This window comes from Protobothrops mucrosquamatus, unplaced genomic scaffold (assembly GCF_001527695.2).
Source record: "Protobothrops mucrosquamatus isolate PMUCROS unplaced genomic scaffold, P.Mucros_1.0 scaffold1332, whole genome shotgun sequence".
NCBI classification, from domain to species: domain Eukaryota; kingdom Metazoa; phylum Chordata; class Lepidosauria; order Squamata; family Viperidae; genus Protobothrops; species Protobothrops mucrosquamatus.
In genome coordinates this window covers 183,738-201,473 of record NW_015387530.1, presented here as the reverse complement: position 1 = coordinate 201,473, position 17,736 = coordinate 183,738, and the positions used below count along the sequence as shown (strand labels likewise).

Genomic DNA, 17,736 nt, shown 5'->3' with positions numbered 1-17,736 from the left:
ATGGTCCAGACTTCACTCCAGGGAACTGCAGTGGTTTCTGCTTCCCTTTCAGAGGCAGAACCTCAGCGCCTCTCACCAGAGGGTGAAGCTCACACCTCAGGTCTTGAGGTCTCTCACATGGTGGCTGTCCCGCGCCGTATTCAAAGGGTCGTGGTTCAAGGAACTGGACCGGATACTACTCACAACCGATGCCAGCCTGTTTGGCTGGGGTGCACACCTTCAATCAAATTGGACACAGGGTCGTTGGTCCCACTCGGACCTTCGGCACGACATAAATTGGCTGGAGCTTCGGGCTATCCACCTAGCCCTACGGCATTTCCGCGACCTGGTACGACGGCGTCACGTGCTGGTCCTCACGGACAACGTGACGGCCAAGGCCCATGTGAACAGGCAGGGGGGTACTCGTTCCAAATCCCTTCTAAACGAGTCACTGTTACTGGGAACCTGGGCGGAGCACAATCTGGTTTCCATCAAAGCCGATCACATCTCGGGGAAGGACAATATTCAGGCCGACTTGTTGAGCAGGACGACAGTAGACCACTCAGAGTGGAAGCTCCACCCGAGGGTCTTCAAGGAGGCGTGTCACCGCTTCGGATGGCCGCTGGTGGACCTGTTTGCGTCCCCGGCCAATGCCCAACTACCACGGTTCTTCTCCCGATTCCCGTCTCAAGGAGCGGAACAGACGGATGCGCTCCGCAAGGCTTGGCCCCGGGGTCTGCTTTATGCATTTCCCCCTCTCCCTCTCCTCCCGGCAGTGGTACACAAACTGCTCCGGGAGGAAGCGGAGATTCTGTTGGTAGCCCCTTATTGGCCAAGGAGACCCTGGTTCGCCGACCTGGTGAGTCTCTCCATCTCGGAACCATGGCGAATTCCCCCGGACAGGATATCGCTCAGCCAGGGGTTGATCACCCATCCGGATCCCCAGTGGCTCCAGTTAGCCATTTGGCACTTGAGCGCTCTTACTTGTCACAACAGTCTTGCTCTGGGAAGGTAATTGAAGTAATCCAGGCTTCCCGTCGTCCTTCCACGAACCGCATTTACGAGGCCACGTGGAAAAACTTTTGTGCTTGGATTTCCAGGCGTCACTTGTCACTCTCACAGCTCAATATTCCCCATATTCTGGAATTTATGCTGGACGGCCTGGAGAGGGGTCTGGCCCCTAATACTTTGCGCAGGCAAGTAGCAGCTCTTTCTACTGTCCTCACTTGCGAATCCGTAGGCTCATTAGGACACCACCCGCTGATTCGCTCTTTCCTTAAAGGAGCAGCCAAATCCCGACCACCTACTGTGCATAGGTATCCCTCCTGGGAACTGCCTCATGTTCTCCGGGCCCTGATGAAGCCACCTTTCGAGCCCTTGGCGTCATGCGACCTGTGCCACTTGACCCACAAAGTGGCTTTCTTAGTGGCCATTACATCAGCTAGAAGAATCTCCGAGCTGGCTGCTCTTTCGGTCCACAAGGATCTTTGCATGTTCCATTCAGACAGAGTGGTACTTCGCCTTGATCCCACCTTCGTTCCGAAAGTGAATTCACTTTTCCATAGGTCCCAGGAGATTGTCCTCCCGGATTTTTGCCCTAACCCTTCGTGTACCCAGGAACGGCAATGGCATTGCTTAGATCTCCGCAGGGCGCTCAGTTACTATATTTCACGGACAGCGGATTTCCGCAAGTCAGAGGCCCTGTTTGTATCCTTCCATCCTTCCTCCAAGGGTCGGAAAGTCTCCTCTTCCACGATAGGCAGGTGGATTAGGGCTTGCATCGCAGGAGCTTACCAAGCGGAGTCATTGCCGGTTCCTCAACGAGTAACTGCTCACTCCACACGGAGTGCATCTACATCTGCTGCCTGGGCCACTCAGGCATCCATTGAGGATGTCTGTAGAGCGGCCACTTGGTCCTCACCTTCACAATTCGTTCGTCATTACAAAATAGATAAATTTGCCTCGGCGGAGGCCTCCTTCGGCAGGAGGGTCCTCCAACAGGTGGTACACCAAAGTGTCACTCCCGACCGGTCTACTTCCCACCCTCAGGGACTATAAGCTTTGGTAGGTCCCATTCTGTGGATCCTCCATCTCCAGTGCTGGAGAAGGGGCGTTGTCTTACCTGAACGCCTTTTCTCAGCACGGAGATGGAGGATCCACATCCCTCCCTCAATTTCTGGGGGGTCCTAGTGACTAGGATATTAGTTTGTGAGCCAGTACGTTCTTGGTCAGTCAATGGCTACGCTCGCGTCAAGACTGGGAAATGGAGCCAGGACGGGGCGTGACAACTTTGGCTGACTTGATCTGATTGGGCAGGAATACAGTCTCAACCCATTCTGTGGATCCTCCATCTCCGTGCTGAGAAAAGGCGTTCAGGTAAGACAACGCCCCTTTTATTCCCCCCCGTCTGCTGGGTAGTTGCAGCAGGTTTTGGTCACTTCACATGACCCTGGGACACTGTGACCGTCATAAATATGAATCAGTTGCCAAGCATCTGAATGTAAATCACAAGACCCTGGAGATGCTGCAACATTCCAGCTGATCGGCGCTTCTTCAGGGCTCAGCAGAAGCACCAGGATCAACGCCGAGCACCAGCTGGAGCCTGGCGCTGATCCTGGCGCTTCTGCTGAGCCCTGACAGCCCTGCAGCTCCAGCCATCTCTCTTTCAGGCTTGTGCGGTGCTGCCACCGGTTCAGCTCATTCCCCTCCCCCGCTACCACTTTTCTAGGATGGTCGCGTACCAACTGCCAGGTGTCAATGTACCACAGGTGCTACCCATACCACTGGTTGAAAAGCCCTGCATTAGAGAATGTGGAGAAGAAACAATTAGTCGTGGGAAAGTGAGCAACAGTGGGTAGCTCTATATTCCTGGGCATGTGCACTTCTTTGGAACCAATAAAAACAGATGGGGCCTAAATTACATATATTCCTAATTAAGAAGATAATAGCTCCTCTAGTCTTTATTCATTGGATTCAATTTCTACAGTAGTCATTGGATCATCTTCATTGTGCTTTTCTGAATTTGCTATATTTCTCTGAATCCTTTTCAAAGTGTGGCACCAGAATTGGATACAGCACTCAAGGTAAAGTATGACTAGAATTGACTAGATTAATTACTTTTGCCCAGTTTGGAATTTATATTCCTGTAGATGCAGCCTAAGCTTCCTTGCAGCTTCATCAAAATGCTAGCTGTTTGAATTTCAATCTACTATTCCTAGGGTTTTTTCCCCAAGTGCTATTATCAAGTCAATATTCCCTATCCAGTATCTGTGCACTTCATTTTTATTACCAAATACAGTCTGTGTTAAATTTCATACTGCTTTTTTCAACTCTCTTCTTCAACATGTTATTTATCTCTTCTAGAAGAGTTCTAAACTTTAAAGTTCTAAACTTTACCATAAAAGTTCCAAACTTTACAATATTGTAACCCCTTAAAATAATAAATGTCTATGACACCTCTTCTCCCCAGTAAAACAAACGAAACCATTGGAAAATAAATATGTCTCATCACCTGAAGTTTTCATATGTTGCAATATCATAGTTGCTTACTTTGGGGTGTCAAATCCCAGAGCAAATTTTGACAGTGCTCCCACTTTTCTTGGAAAATGTTACATTGCACAAGTTGAGAATATTCCTTTTCTAGAGTATTAATTACACCACTAGATCTTCTGTCATCTGACTCTGATCAGCATTACTTCTACATATTTATCAGAACTTTTAATACAAATATTCAAAAATAGAAGTTCTAAGACTGATCCTTGTTGTAGCCCAGTTGGTATCCCTTTCCAATTTAATAAGGAAGAACAATGACATTCTTTTTATACCAGAGTTCCCCAACTTTTCTGTCTTTGCGGGCCGGGGGGATAGGGAGGATGGTTCCTTGTGAGCAGCGGGCAAGCGTGCAGCTGCATTTGCATGAGTGGCAAGCACATGTGCATGCTGCTCACGCAAATGGAGTGTGCTCGTGCACTCACCCGCTGCTTCCACGGCCCAGTTTCAAATGGCTCCTAGCCCAGTAGTAGGCCGTGGCCCAGGGGTTGGGGACCCCTGTTTTATACGATTGTCAAATCAGATATGTATACATTTAATTATCATGCTATCGAGCCTACATTTAACTAGCTTGATAATCAGCATACCACAGGATATGTAGTCCAATATTTTACTGATGTCAAGGTATATTATGTCTACTTAAATCTATTAAGGATATTTTCCAATAAAAAATGAGGTATGTTTGGTCTGGCAAGAATTATTCTTAGTAAAGTCATACTGATTCTAGTACATTTATTTATTTATTTATTTATCAAATTTTGAAATCTCTTATCTCCAGGTGGTATACAAATAAAATATTGAAACATAAAAACAGTGTATAAAATTGAAAAAGCAGACAAGGATTATTAAAATTCAGTGTTAAAAGTTAATTTAAAGACAGGGGAGAGCTTTCACAGCTGCATTCTCCTCTGTAAGCTCCAAATAAGAGAACAGAGCCATGTTTTCAAATTTTTCTGAAAGACCAAAAAAGTGGGGACCCACCTTCCTTCTGGGGAGAGAATGTTCCAGATGACAGGCTCTTCAATGTAGTAATAAATAGCAGTAGCACGTAGACTTATATACTGCTTCCTAGTGCTTTACAGCCCTCTCTAAGCGGTTTACAGGGTCAGCATATTGCCCCCAACAATCTCGGTTTTATTTTACCGACCTTGGAAGGCTGAGTCAACCTTGAGTCGATCAGGATTGATGGGATCGAACTCCTGGCAATGTGAGCAGAGTTAACCTGCAATACTGCATTCTAACCACTGTACCACCACGATTCTCTAGGACAGAGGTCCCCAACCTTTTGGGCACCAGGGACCGGTTCCATGGAGAGAGGTTTTTCCGTGGACCGGAGGGGGCGTGGTTTTGTGTGCTGCCTGCATCTCGCAGATGGGGCTTTGCTTGTTTGTGCGGACCAGTTGCTGGCATGCCGAGGCTTGGTACCAGACCACCGACCGGGGGTTGGGGACCCTTGCTCTAGGAAATACTTTTCCTTATGATCTTCATGAATATCAGATTTTTAAAGCTCTTTTGAAAATGTGACTGATCTGGCAATATGTATCAGTGGGTGGGATTTTGAACTTTGAGGTTGAAAAAAACAAAGGAAAGAGTAGTATCTGATTATGAGACACAGAAAACAAATCAAATTGCCAAAATCTCTCTGCAAAAGCAGGAAAACTGATGATCCTACAGAGGGGCTTATTGAAATTCATGTTGTGAGTCAAATTTGATGGGAAGTAAGATCTGTCCCAGAGTTTGTATTGTTGTTGCTTAAAAAAAAAATCAAAATTGCCTGGGAAGGAGGCTCAAACCAGATTAAGGTTGGCTGGATGTGAAAGAGATGAATTTTCCTGCTTCTCACCCAATCTAGAGTAGTGTTTCTTTTGTAGGTCAGCACATATTTGGAAAAGTCATAGAAAAGTTTACCCTGGGCAGTTGAATGGTGGCTTCTTAACTGTAAAAGCAGCAGTAGGCAATTCAGGAAACCAGAGAGAGCTTTTGTGTAGTACTTTGGAGGTGCTTGTGCAAATTTTGCAGGCAGGACATTCTTTCTTTAAGTCACTGCACACAGTTGTTATAAGACGGAGGAGGGATAGCCCTACTTACTGAGCTATGAGCTTTTTGGAAAAAGCAGGATGTATAAAGTTATAGAAGAGTATACATTTGGTCTTAGTGCTGTGTGAGAATTAAGCTGTGAAAAATAAATTTTGCTGACAAACGGTTGTATTAATTTCTAATGCTACAATAGACAAGCTCCTTCAGATTCAGTCTAAACTAAGACCCTTCCAATTCTGTTATTCCAAGAAATATTTCTTGGTGGTGCTTAAGAGTGTTTTTTGTTAGGAGTGTCTTCCACTTCCTCTCTTGAGTGTCCCCTGCGCTATTGCTCCCAGGGAGTAGAGCCTTATGAAGGAAAAATCTATCAGTAGTTGCTTGACATGAATCTTAATGGAGACGTGTAACTTCCATTAGGTGTAATTGCCTCTGGTTTCTGAAGCAGTTAAACAGATTAGAAGTGGGTTTTACACCTGAAATATAAATTTCCTTCTTGCTGAGTAGGCAAGGGCATGATGGAAAGATGATCCTTGCTCTATTAATCAGAATACATGGTGGTCTTGGAATTCTCACTGTGAGTGAATGAGGTTGCCATCCTGCTCTATTTGAATTGCAGAAAAGCAGTTTGAAACGGCCAATTTCTGGCATCTGCATTGAATTTGTGGTTGCTTTTTGAGGTCATGCCCAAGAAAGGCAAGAAAGGTGCTCTTTGCCAGATCAGTAAAACCACACAATGTATATAATACCCCAGAAAACCTCTGCCATCGTCTTTTTTTTTTTCCATTTTGGTCACGTGATGAGTTTTGTTTTGAAAAGTCTTGTAAACTGGGAAAGTTCACAGTTCAGCGTGGGAATTTGATAGAATGGCAGTAGCTAAAGGACTTCAATGATCATGAGTCTGTAGTCCAACAGTTTTGCACATTACTCTTTTGCATTGATCTCAGTGGTGTCCGTGGGGGAACAAGGGGGGGGGGGCAAAGTAATGAAAGCAGCATCATGGCATTGCAATAAAAGCCCCACTATTATTATATTTTTTTTACATGCCCTGTGTTTTTTACACACATCCAAAATGGACAGAGCCTGAGTTGCAACGTCACTTTTATCATTTGGATGAAAAGAACAAGACTCTGTAGATCCTATTCACTGGTTTCTTCTCCTTCCTTGCCCTCTCCTATTGGAAATTCAAAATTTGGGGGGGAGGGAGAAATGCTCATTTAGAAAAGTGTTGAAATTTCCAAATTTGATGTTCACCTTTGTTTATATACCTTTTTTTGGCATTAATGAGAACTTTTTACACCCAAAATGATTTGATATATTGCAAAGGTCAGAAGAGCTTTGCCAGAACAAACCAGAGCTTCATCTAGTATGGTACCTTGTTTTTTAAGAGTGAGAAACAGGTGTAGAGTTGGGGTAATAACCATCCCTTTTTCATCAGAAGCCAATCTCTTGTTACTGCTCCTAATATCTTGTTTCTGAAACCTGAAGTAATTCACAGCAATTCATACATTTCCCCTCCATGATTTTGACTAACTTTTAAAGTATCTAGGCTGGTGCTTATCACCCTGACTTGTATATATGATTGTATAGCAGTCCCTTTCCACAATTTTTACCGAAGAATGCAGACTAAAAAAAAAAATCAAGTTCGGTGAAAAATCATTTTTACTGAAATGAAACTCCTCATTTGAAAAGTAATCTTAATGGTGGCTGTTGCATGGTTTCTTTAGGAAAAGCCTTTAATGTCGTGTTTGGCCACATTCAGTTTGAATAAAAGAGAATATATGTAGATCAGGATTGAAGTGTTGATGCTCTCTGAACTTGGTTGTTGGCTTTTAGACTTTTCATTATTCAACTAGGTAAGTAGCGAGTATGGGGTGCTATTGTATATAAACAGAGAGCAAACCCCACACTCACTAGCACTGATGATGTTACCTAGTTGGGTAATGAATAATCTGCAAGCAAATAACCAAGTTCAGGAAGCACCAAGGATTTTACCTTCAATTTACACATCAGGAAAAAAAAGGAACATGGAGAATTCCTGGATTAATCAGAGTATATGGAAGGATATGTAACCATTCTTATGATTTACAAGGATTTTTTTCATTTACGTTTTAAATCTAGGATCCATATATAAATGAACCAGGCACAAATTGATAATCAATGAAGATACGTATTCTGTCTATCTATTCTATGGTATTCCAGCATCAGCAACATTTTAGAAAAAAATTAATTTATTCTCATTGACTTTAGGAACTAAGTTCATTTTTCCTTGAAATGAATACTGGTCTAGGTACATCTTGTCTGGTTTTATACCTGGAATGGGCCTTTAAAATCTTGCAACTGAAAACGCATTATTAAAACTCAGCCATGCAAACAAAGGGATCACCTCCAAGTTTCCCCCACCCCAGTCCTCCATGCTCCAGACTTAAACTTAAAAAAAACCTGTAGGCAAGTATGAAATAAACCATGTGTCAGCACAGGCCAGCAGTTTTATCTAAGCTGCAAATTCTAAATTGTAATTTAAACGGAAATAGAATTGGGCAGCTGGAAGATCTTTTGACAGCTCCTGATTTGTATATCTAATTTTAATAAGAATGGAGATATGTGGCTGTCTTAGAAAGAGACCAGGTTTACCAAATTTATCCAGATTATCTGATTTTTCTTTCTCCCCCCCCCAGTGTTAATGCTTTTGCAATAGCTTAATCCCTTGATTAATTTAATATATGGACTTTTGAATCGATGAAAGGTTTTTAAGAAGGATCCACCAGTCTTATCTAATGTTAGTCAGATTAAAACCAGGCCATTATAGTTAAAACATCAATCTTGGTTTACTGAATTTGCTTATTCATCAGTCCAATTGCATTGAGTGGTAGTTCCTACAAATCTCAGGATCTCTGTGAGTATTGTTTTGGTTTAGTTTGAGTTCTTTGACAGTCCTTTATTTGATTCAACTCAGTAGTGGTCAAATATTCTGTGAAGTTAAGGACAATCTCTTGTAAACAGCATTTTGACTTTTTCATTTCCTTGATATTATTATCTGATAGAAAAGGAAGGAAGAAGGCTTTTTACCCCTCATTCCAGTATTAGAAGTGGCTGAAGACATTTTTGTATATAAACCACACGTTCTCTATCATTCACAAGGGTACATCTAGTTCAGCAACCAATCATTTAGTCTCATAATGTTTAAATGCAAGAATTTGTTAAACTCAGTGTATAACTACTTTCACCTTTCTTTCTCTTTCACTCTGTCTGGGTTTCTCACATAATACAGAAAGAATTGTTTCATTTGGAAAATGTTACCTAACATTTAAAAAAGTTTAAGGCATGTGCAGAAGAATTGCTAAATTGACAATAAAATGACTAGTACGTTGTTAAAGTAGGGAGAAAAAAGAGCAACTGACAAGGGCTTACTTCAGAGGAACGGGTCGAGAGAAGGGAAAATACAGCTTTAGCAAGCATCTTCTTTTCTTCATCAATGTTTCAAAATATGATACCTTGCCTTCTTTTCCAGCATTTTGGCACTTGTAACCCAGTTCCAATTCTTATCCTAGCTAGGAATTCTGGGCTTTTGTCATTCCAATGCCTACTGGGATGTCTCCAGATTGAACAAAACTGTGATGTGCTGCAGGGTTGAGAATGCGTTACAGAAGCCCTTAAGCAAAACCAGCATTTAACACTAGCCTGTTTGACAGGTTTTTTAAGTTTAATTTACTCGTCTTTTTTTTTCCCCTTTTTGGCAAATGTGAAGGCTGAATGATCAATTTTTTTAAAAAAAAATGCATTCCTCATTTTAGGCTTCCTACTCACCCCAAGAAAGGCAGCTATTATGGTGTCAGCCCCTTTGCTGCAGGGGGACAGGAGAGCACCCAAGATGCTTATCTATCAGCAGCCAATCAGGGAAGTAAAATGGATGGTGTTTTCAGCTGCAGGGCTTCTGCAGATAAAACCTGCTGTTGTTAAGGGGAGAAATTACTCTTGCCTGATGCACACTGTTGTCTTTGAGCTAAGCACCCGGCCTTTGACACAGCTCTGACAGCACTGCTGATTACAGTTTGGACCCACATAGACAGGAGATAGCAAGCAGAGCAGAGGTCTTTCTTTGAGCGAACTGTTAAAGTGGCAATAATCAGCCAGTCATTACAAATGCTTAGTGGGGGGATGGGGGTGGGTGGGGGGAGAGAGAGACAGAGAAAGAAAAAAGAGAAGGAAGGGGGCATCCCCCTCATTTTGCACTTGTCATCTTTAGCAATTTGCATTTAATGAACCCCTTGAATACAGCTTAAATTACATGTCAAATGAGGGACAGAGTTAGCTTACACTTGAGTGGTCCAAAATAACAAAAAAAAAACCCAAACCCTACCCTGAAGATGAAACAATAATTACTCTGGAAATTGTCATCCTGGAAGAGTAGGGAGGAGTTGGCAAGGGCTCTGAAGAATATTAGGATGTTAAGAGATGCTTTGCTTAATCACACAAAGGCCTCTCTAGCTCAGCTGTACTCATGTCTTGTTTCCTGTTAATCTGCGCTCTCCTTTCATATACGACACTTGGCCATGCTAATGAAAAAAGGAAATGTCCTTTTGGAGCTAGTTTTCCTAAGCCAGGGTTTCCTAGAATTCCTTTTTTCGGGGGGAATTCTCTCCCTATCTGTTAGGGAGACGTGGTTTATCTTCTTTGATGCCATTGTGCACTATAGGGGATTCTGGGTAAGTTACAGGACAGTTCATATGGAACATCAGCAGACCTGTTTGATAGTGTACTTACCTTGCTGTGTGATGGGTATAAAGCAGATAGTTACAGAGCTTTGTTATCGTTACTGATCTTCAGAGGAAGTTCTCTAGATAGAACAAATATAGGCAAACGTCCAGCCTGTTACCTCAAATCTGATGTAAAGTAAGGGCTACGCCCAGTGTAAAGTGGTCGCACAGGCAAGTGGAATCATGTTGAATCTCATTAATCTGATACCGAAAAGACTTAAATATAAACATTTATATCTGAGATCAAGATCTTTAACAATAAATAAATGAAGAGGAATGTCTTTTTGTATTGCTATTATAGAATAATTTAGAGTTGGAAACCATTGACGATAACTTGCAAGTCATATCTCTCAATTGTTTGCCAGCTTTGCTATAGACCACTGTTAAATTAGTGATAGAGTCTAATTGTACATTTGCTTAAATAACTGTTAAGTATCTTTATCATTCACATGGGTCATCTATTATTATATTTTATACAATCCCGAGTTTACGTAATGAATTTATTCTATGGTTCGAACTAATCTTGAAAATTATATGTCAATTTACTATAAAATCTCCGGTAGATTTATATAAATTCTTCGCTATTATAGAGTCAGGTTTATTTCTGAATATGTGATTTTGCTACTAAAATGGATAAACATATTGGAAACGTAAACAGATCCTATATAGTAATTATTAAATGCTCAAACAAGTACATAAAGTATTTCAAACACTGTTAAGTTCTGTACAGGTAGTCCTCAATTTACAACCATTCATTTAGTGACCAATTAAAGTTATGGCAGTGCTCAAAAAAAGTGACTTACAACCAGTTCTCGCACGCATGACCATTGTGGCATCCCCATAGTCATGTGATGCAAATTTGGGCACTTGGCAACTGGTATGTATTTATGACAGTTGCAGCATTCTGGGGTCGTGATTATCATTTTTGACTTCTGAGAAGCGAAGTCAGTGGGGAAAGCCAGATTCACGTAATGACCATGTGATTCGCTTAAAGATGGTATGATTCACTTAACTGCAGCAAAAAGATGGTAAAATTGGGTGTGACTCACTTAATGACCATCTCACTTGGCAATAGAAGTTCCAGTTCCAGTTGTAACTGTTCTACTTGTAATATATAAAGTATCTCTTGATGTTCTTATGAGGAAGCCAGTTAAGTATGTTCTGGATGGCGTGATAATTAAGTGGATAAGACACCAGGCTAGAAAGCAGGAGACCATGAGTTCAAATCCTGCCTTAGCCAAGAAAGCTAGCTGGGTGACTTTGGGCCAGTCACTCTCCCTCAGCCCAACCCACCTTCACAGAGTTGCTGTTGTGAGGAAAACAGGAGGAGGAAGATGTGTTAGATATGTTTACCACTTTGGGTTGTTTGTAAAAATAATTAAGGCAGAATACACATAAATAATTGTGTTCAGAATAACTAAATAACTGAGTGGTTATTTAGAAAACTGAAGGAAAGTATGGAGAGAGAAATCCCAATTCTCTGTCTTGCACTCTTCAACATTTATATTGATGTGTTAGATGAGGAGATAGATGGAATATAATATATTTATAAAAAAAGTAATCTGGAATAGTAATTGATAGCAAACTGAATAAATATATTCCTTCAAAAAAGGCAAATGCCATTTTAGATTGCATCAACAGAAGCATAATTTCTAAATCAAAGGAAATAATTATATTCATTTTATTTTTTTTGTTGGTCAAGTACTACTTCCAGTTCTGTGCATTAAGTAAAATTCAGACAAATTGTTTCAGATTCAGAAAAGGGCAGCCTTAATGATTGGAATCTTGGAAGTCAGCCTTAAAAAGAGGGATTAAAGGAACTAAGAATATTTATCTCTGAGAAGAGAACACCACAGACAGTTATAGTAACGATTTTCAAATATCTGAAAGGATGTCACACTGGAGAAGATGAAGATCTTTCTTTTTTAACCCAGAAGGATTGATGATTTCATGTTACAGAAAGGCATGTTCTAGTTGGTGGTTAGGAAGAAATATTATAACAGTAAGAGGAGTGGAATCTGCTACCAGGTGGACTCTTTTTCATTTTATGTATTCAAACAGAGGTTGGACAATCATCTGTTGGAGATGCTTTAATCTGGAGGGTTACTGGACATTTAATTTGGAGGGTTACTGGACATTTAGCAAAAGGCGGATATCTCCTCCGTCCAGCAGACATAGCTTTAAAATTAAATATTATGGGGGTTTTTAATATCTTTTTTTATTTTTTTTAACCTGATAAAAGTGTTGTCATCTATAAGTTCGAAAGTACATAACGCTGAAACATATAACAGACAAAGAAAGAAAGGGAGTAGGTAGTTGTCGGATCTAAACGTAATAAATTAAATAAAGGACTAAGGTCGTTGGCCGAAGTTAGGTGGTGAAAGGTAGATACTGGTGACACCAACTAAGACAGTTTTCTTTCATTCTTATCAAATATAACAGGAAAAATATTATTTGTGAGAAATTCCACTCACATACTGAAAATAAATATTGGTTGGAGAAATGTAAGGATTGAAAAACCAGTCTTGGATGCTGGAGTGATTTCATCTCCATCTCCCTCCCTCCCTCTCTCTCTCTCTCCCTCCTTCTCCCCTCATTTGGAGGTTTTTTTTGCTTTTGTAGGAAAGTAGACCAGTTGTGTGTCCCCATCCCTCCCCCTTCCCCATTTGTCCTCATTTGCAGTTTTCTGTGACTTCCTTTGCTGGTTCAGATATCTGTAACCCTAAGTGAGCACACATTAAACTTGATGGCCTAAATCAGTAGAGTCTTATTATTTTCAAGACAATAAAATAAAGATATGGGATGTTTGATAATTACATTAATTTTATTCAGCCATAGATAACTTTTCATGACACATTTATGCAGCTAGTAAATTTCTTAAGGGATATTGTGTTTAGTCAAAATGAAGCAAAATGTTTCATAGCTCTATGGAAGTGTTCAAATATGACTTGCCTAATATCTACATGTGGTCCTTGACTTATGACTGCAATTGGAACCAGAAATTGGTTTCAAATTGTTAAGGCCCTAAGTTGAGGCACCCACATGACCAGCAGTGATTTTACCACCATTTTTGCTATGGTTGTTAAGCAAATACCATAGTCCTTAAGCAAGTGCCACAGTCATTAAGTGAATGTCACAGTCATTAAGCAAATGGTAGTAGTTGTAATTTATTTATTCATTCATTCAAATGGACTGTTTTCACCAGAAATCGGAAAAGGCTAGAAACCAGCAAAAAACTGATCATGAATCATAGTCACATGACTGCAAAATGCTGCAACTGATCATAAATGTGACCTATTGTCAAGTGCCTGACATGTGTCACATGACCATGGGAGGCAGTGCAACCATTTACCAAAGCTGGGGGGTACTATACTTGCCATAAAGTACTGGTTCCGTTGGAATCATAAATGTGAATGGTGATTAAGGAAACAGTTGTAAGTCGAGGACTAGACCTATTGGTAACATAGTATAGAGCAGGGATCCCCAACTCCCAGGCTGCAGACCAGTACCAATCCCACCAGGAACCGGGTCATGCAAGCGAGCAAAGTCCCATTCGTGCACGCACAGAATCCAAGCAGCGCATGAAACCACAATCACCCTGGTCCGTGGAAAAAACGCCCTCCACGGAACTGGCTCCCAAAAGGTTGAGGGGCCCTGATATAGAGCTTAGAAGGATCACTAGTAAAATCCTTTTTTACGACTGATGACTTTACAAAGAAATTAATCTCCTGCCTGCCAACGGGGGTACATGCTAATGGAGGCACAGTAGGACCACTTAAACTTTCTAGGAAACTATTTAAAGGGCACGGACAGCTGCATCACGAAAAAGAACCTTGTGAGTTTGAAGCTGTGATGCTTTGAAGTGTTTTCAATAACTTGAAAGGGGTTGTTTAAAAATAGTACCCAAAGCTAAGAGTGTACCTTTTTCCTCTGTTTCAGGTTTTAATAGCTGATGACTACTCTGATCCATTTGATGCCAAAAGTGAAGTCAATAAAATGGGGAAAGGAGAAAACACTGGCTACATGGAACCATATGAAGCTCAGAGGATCATGACAGGTAAGATGGTCACAAGGAGCATCTATAAGGCTGTAGAAGCCACATTTTTATCTGTCCTATTTCCCTACAACTGACCTTTTAGTAGGGTTAGGTAAGAGCAGTATTTAAGGCTGACATATCTTCTGTGTTTAGTGTTTATTAGTGAATTAAATTATTATTCTCAAACATCAATATGTCCTTTTGCTTTTCCTGTTAATCTGGAGTGTTTCAATTTATGTTTCTAAATAATACTTCCATTTTTTTTCCATTCAGGAGTCTTTATTTTGCATTTGCCATACAGTGTATGTGTGAATATATGCAGCCTTAATTGCTTGATGTTGTTTTTAAGGTGCCACAAATAGGTTCTTTTTTTTAAAAGTCTAATGCAGAGTCTTTTCATTCGCTATAGATAATGACACTTAATGATTTGCACTTCTGTTCTTCAAATGTTAATTATCGCTCTGAATAAGAGATTCATAATAAACACAATGTAAGAAAAGCCATAAGAGTTGCATTGCTAATCATGATGTACATTAACAACCATGTCAGACAAGACAACAGCTGTAAATTTGTTGCCATTTTATGAGATTTAGGCAAGTTGGCTGCGCAGCTGATTTATATACAGGGCTGTAGGGCTCTTTGGTATAAAGGCATAACCGTTTCTAAAAAATCCATGGCAATTGATGAACAATTGCACTTTCCACTAAAAGATTAAAAGTACACATATTCCCCAAAGGACAGGCATATATTCTGGGCTTATAATGTCATGCCCCTGAGCACTAACTCCCCAGAACAAATGATTTGTTAAAAATTTATTGACCGAGACTTAGCAAAGAAATTTCACTTGGGTCCTTACATTCTAGAGCACCACCAAACTTACCCTGTTTGGAAAACTAAATTAGGATAAACTGCCCTTCTACACTGAGACCCTTTGCTGTTGCTACAGGAGTATAACACTTAGGAACAGATCAATTTCCAGGGATCCCTAAAAATGTAAAAAAGAAAGAAAGAAAGAAAGAAAGAAAGAAAGAAAGAAAGAAAGAAAGAAAGAAAGAAAGAAAGAAAGAAAGACCATTTATATTAATGAAATAGGTATTGCTCATTTTAAAAATTAAAGAGTTTGAATGGTTTTATGTTGCTGTTCAAAATGCTTTAAACAGGCATACTGTATAACTTACCTTGAACCTGAAATTTCTACTTGTACATGCTCTTTTTTTTCCCTGTTAACCAAATGTGCAATTTTTAATAGCTAACATGATAGGGGAATTCTCAGATCTACAAGTATTGTTTTGATGTGTCAGTTTGTTCTTTTCAGTAGATCTCATGGGCTCTTGTAGCTAACCTTTACTGTGCCCTGTCAATATATATATTTAGTTTGCTTAAGATGTAAAAACTGGGAGACTTCTGTTAAGCACAGCATTTTGTAATTAACATTGTTCAGGGCAGTGTAATCAATTCTATGCTGCAGGATCATTAGAAAGGAATATTAAACAACCTAAACAAAATATTGGCTTGAAATTTAGAACTATTTTATCAAAAAACTATTTATTCAGTTAATTTTTCATATTTCTACACTTTAATCAAAGTGCCTAGAAGGAGAAATGGTGAAGACACAATGAAGCACCAGCTGCTCCATGGTTATAGATAGAAATTTCTCATCCTTTGTGAAAGATGAGGACATATGTAGACATCTGTCTTGCTATCTTCTACACTCTTCTTGAAAGGGAATTTCCCATTAAACAAAATTATTATTATTATTATTATTATTATTATTATTATTATTATTATTATTATTATTATTATTATTATTATTATTATTATTATTATTATTACCCTGGACTTAAGAATTGTCGATAAAAAAGACAAAAGAGTCTGGATAGTGGATGTGGCAGTGCCTGGAGACAGCAGAATAGACAAGAAAGAACTGGAGAAGATAACAAAATACAAAGACTTACAAATAGAAATAGAAAGACTGTGGCAAAGGCAAGCAAGGGTAGTACCAATAGTAATAGGCGCCTTGGGTGCAATCCCAAAACAACTGGAGCACCACTTGAACACCATTGGCATTGACAAATTCGCCATTAGTCAATTGCAAAAAGCGGCCTTACTAGGAACTGCTTCCATCCTGCGACGATATTTGTAATACTATCAAACTTCCACATCTGCCTATCCCAGGTCCTTGGTAAGGACTCGATAGGTAGACAAAAATGCCAAATCCAATCTGAACATCTGGCTGACTGTGTGATTGATGATGATGATGATGATTATTATAAGGAGAAGGAGAAGGAGGAGAAGAGAAGAAGTAGTTGGAAAGGATTTTGAAGGTCATCTAGTCCAACCCCCTGCTCAGGCAGGAAACCCTATACCATTTCAGACAAATGGCTGTCCAGTCTCTTCTTAAAAACTTCCAGTGTTGGAACATTCACAGCTTCTGGAGGCAGGTTGTTCCACTGATTAATTGTTCTAACTGTCAGAAAATTCCTCCTTAGTTCTAGGTTGCTTCTCTCTTTGGTTAGTTTCCATCCATTGCTTCTTGTCCTGCCTTCAGGTGCTTTGGAGAATAGCTTCTTTGTGGCAGCCCCTGAGATATTGGAACACTGCTATCATGTCACCCCTCATCCTGCTCTTCATTAGAGGGAACAATACAGTACAATCTCACTGGCCTGTTTTTATCAACAGTAAAAAATTTTAAAGCAAACCTGAATTCAGAAAAACAGTAAAAATTTTAAAGCAAATCTGGATTCATTCATTCATGTAAAGGAAAAGCAACACTTCAAGATGTTGATGAATCATGATGGATTTAAAGGATTTTTTTAATAAAAAACTAATATTCACATCTATAGTCCATGATACTAGTAAATAAAGCCAAAAGGCAGTTTCAGATACTGCATCATTGAACATCTTCTTAGCTGATTTATATTCTTGTCAGCCCCTTAATTTTATGTGCATCATTCTTGCTCCATATTTGTTGAAGACAAATTCCTTAGGGTTATAACAGTGGAAAGGTGAGTTGGAGCAAATTTGCTGGCTTAGTCTACATATAAATCATTCTATACATAAAACACTAATTTCCAAAACATATACCGGTAATATCGCTGTAAGATCTCAATATCTTTTCATCTTGCTGATTTTTGAGATTCCTTATCATGGTTTTGTGTAGTATCCCCTTTGGGATTCCAGTATATACTCCTGAAAGAGATTTGGGGGTTAACTTTGCATTTAATAATGAATTGTCCAGAATCTGATGAAATCAGAGAATTATTTTTATATGAAAAAAAAGAAATTATTTCACTGGAACAGTTATGAGCTTGCTTGGAAACAAATCTGTACATCATACTCACTTTGCCATATGTGTTATTTGAGAGTCATACAATTAAATAG

The 17,736-nt window shown here is 40.0% G+C and overlaps 1 protein-coding gene across 1 annotated transcript in view; it reads left to right on the top strand.

Moving 5' to 3' along the window:
- The window catches only part of SHB (SH2 domain containing adaptor protein B), a 162,679-nt gene that overhangs the window by 55,664 nt on the left and 89,279 nt on the right, over positions 1 to 17,736 (top strand). Inside the window, exon 2 of the mRNA XM_015821450.1 lies at positions 14,259 to 14,376. Coding sequence (XP_015676936.1) covers positions 14,259 to 14,376 — 118 coding nt within the window. The remainder of the gene's footprint in view (positions 1 to 14,258; positions 14,377 to 17,736) is intronic.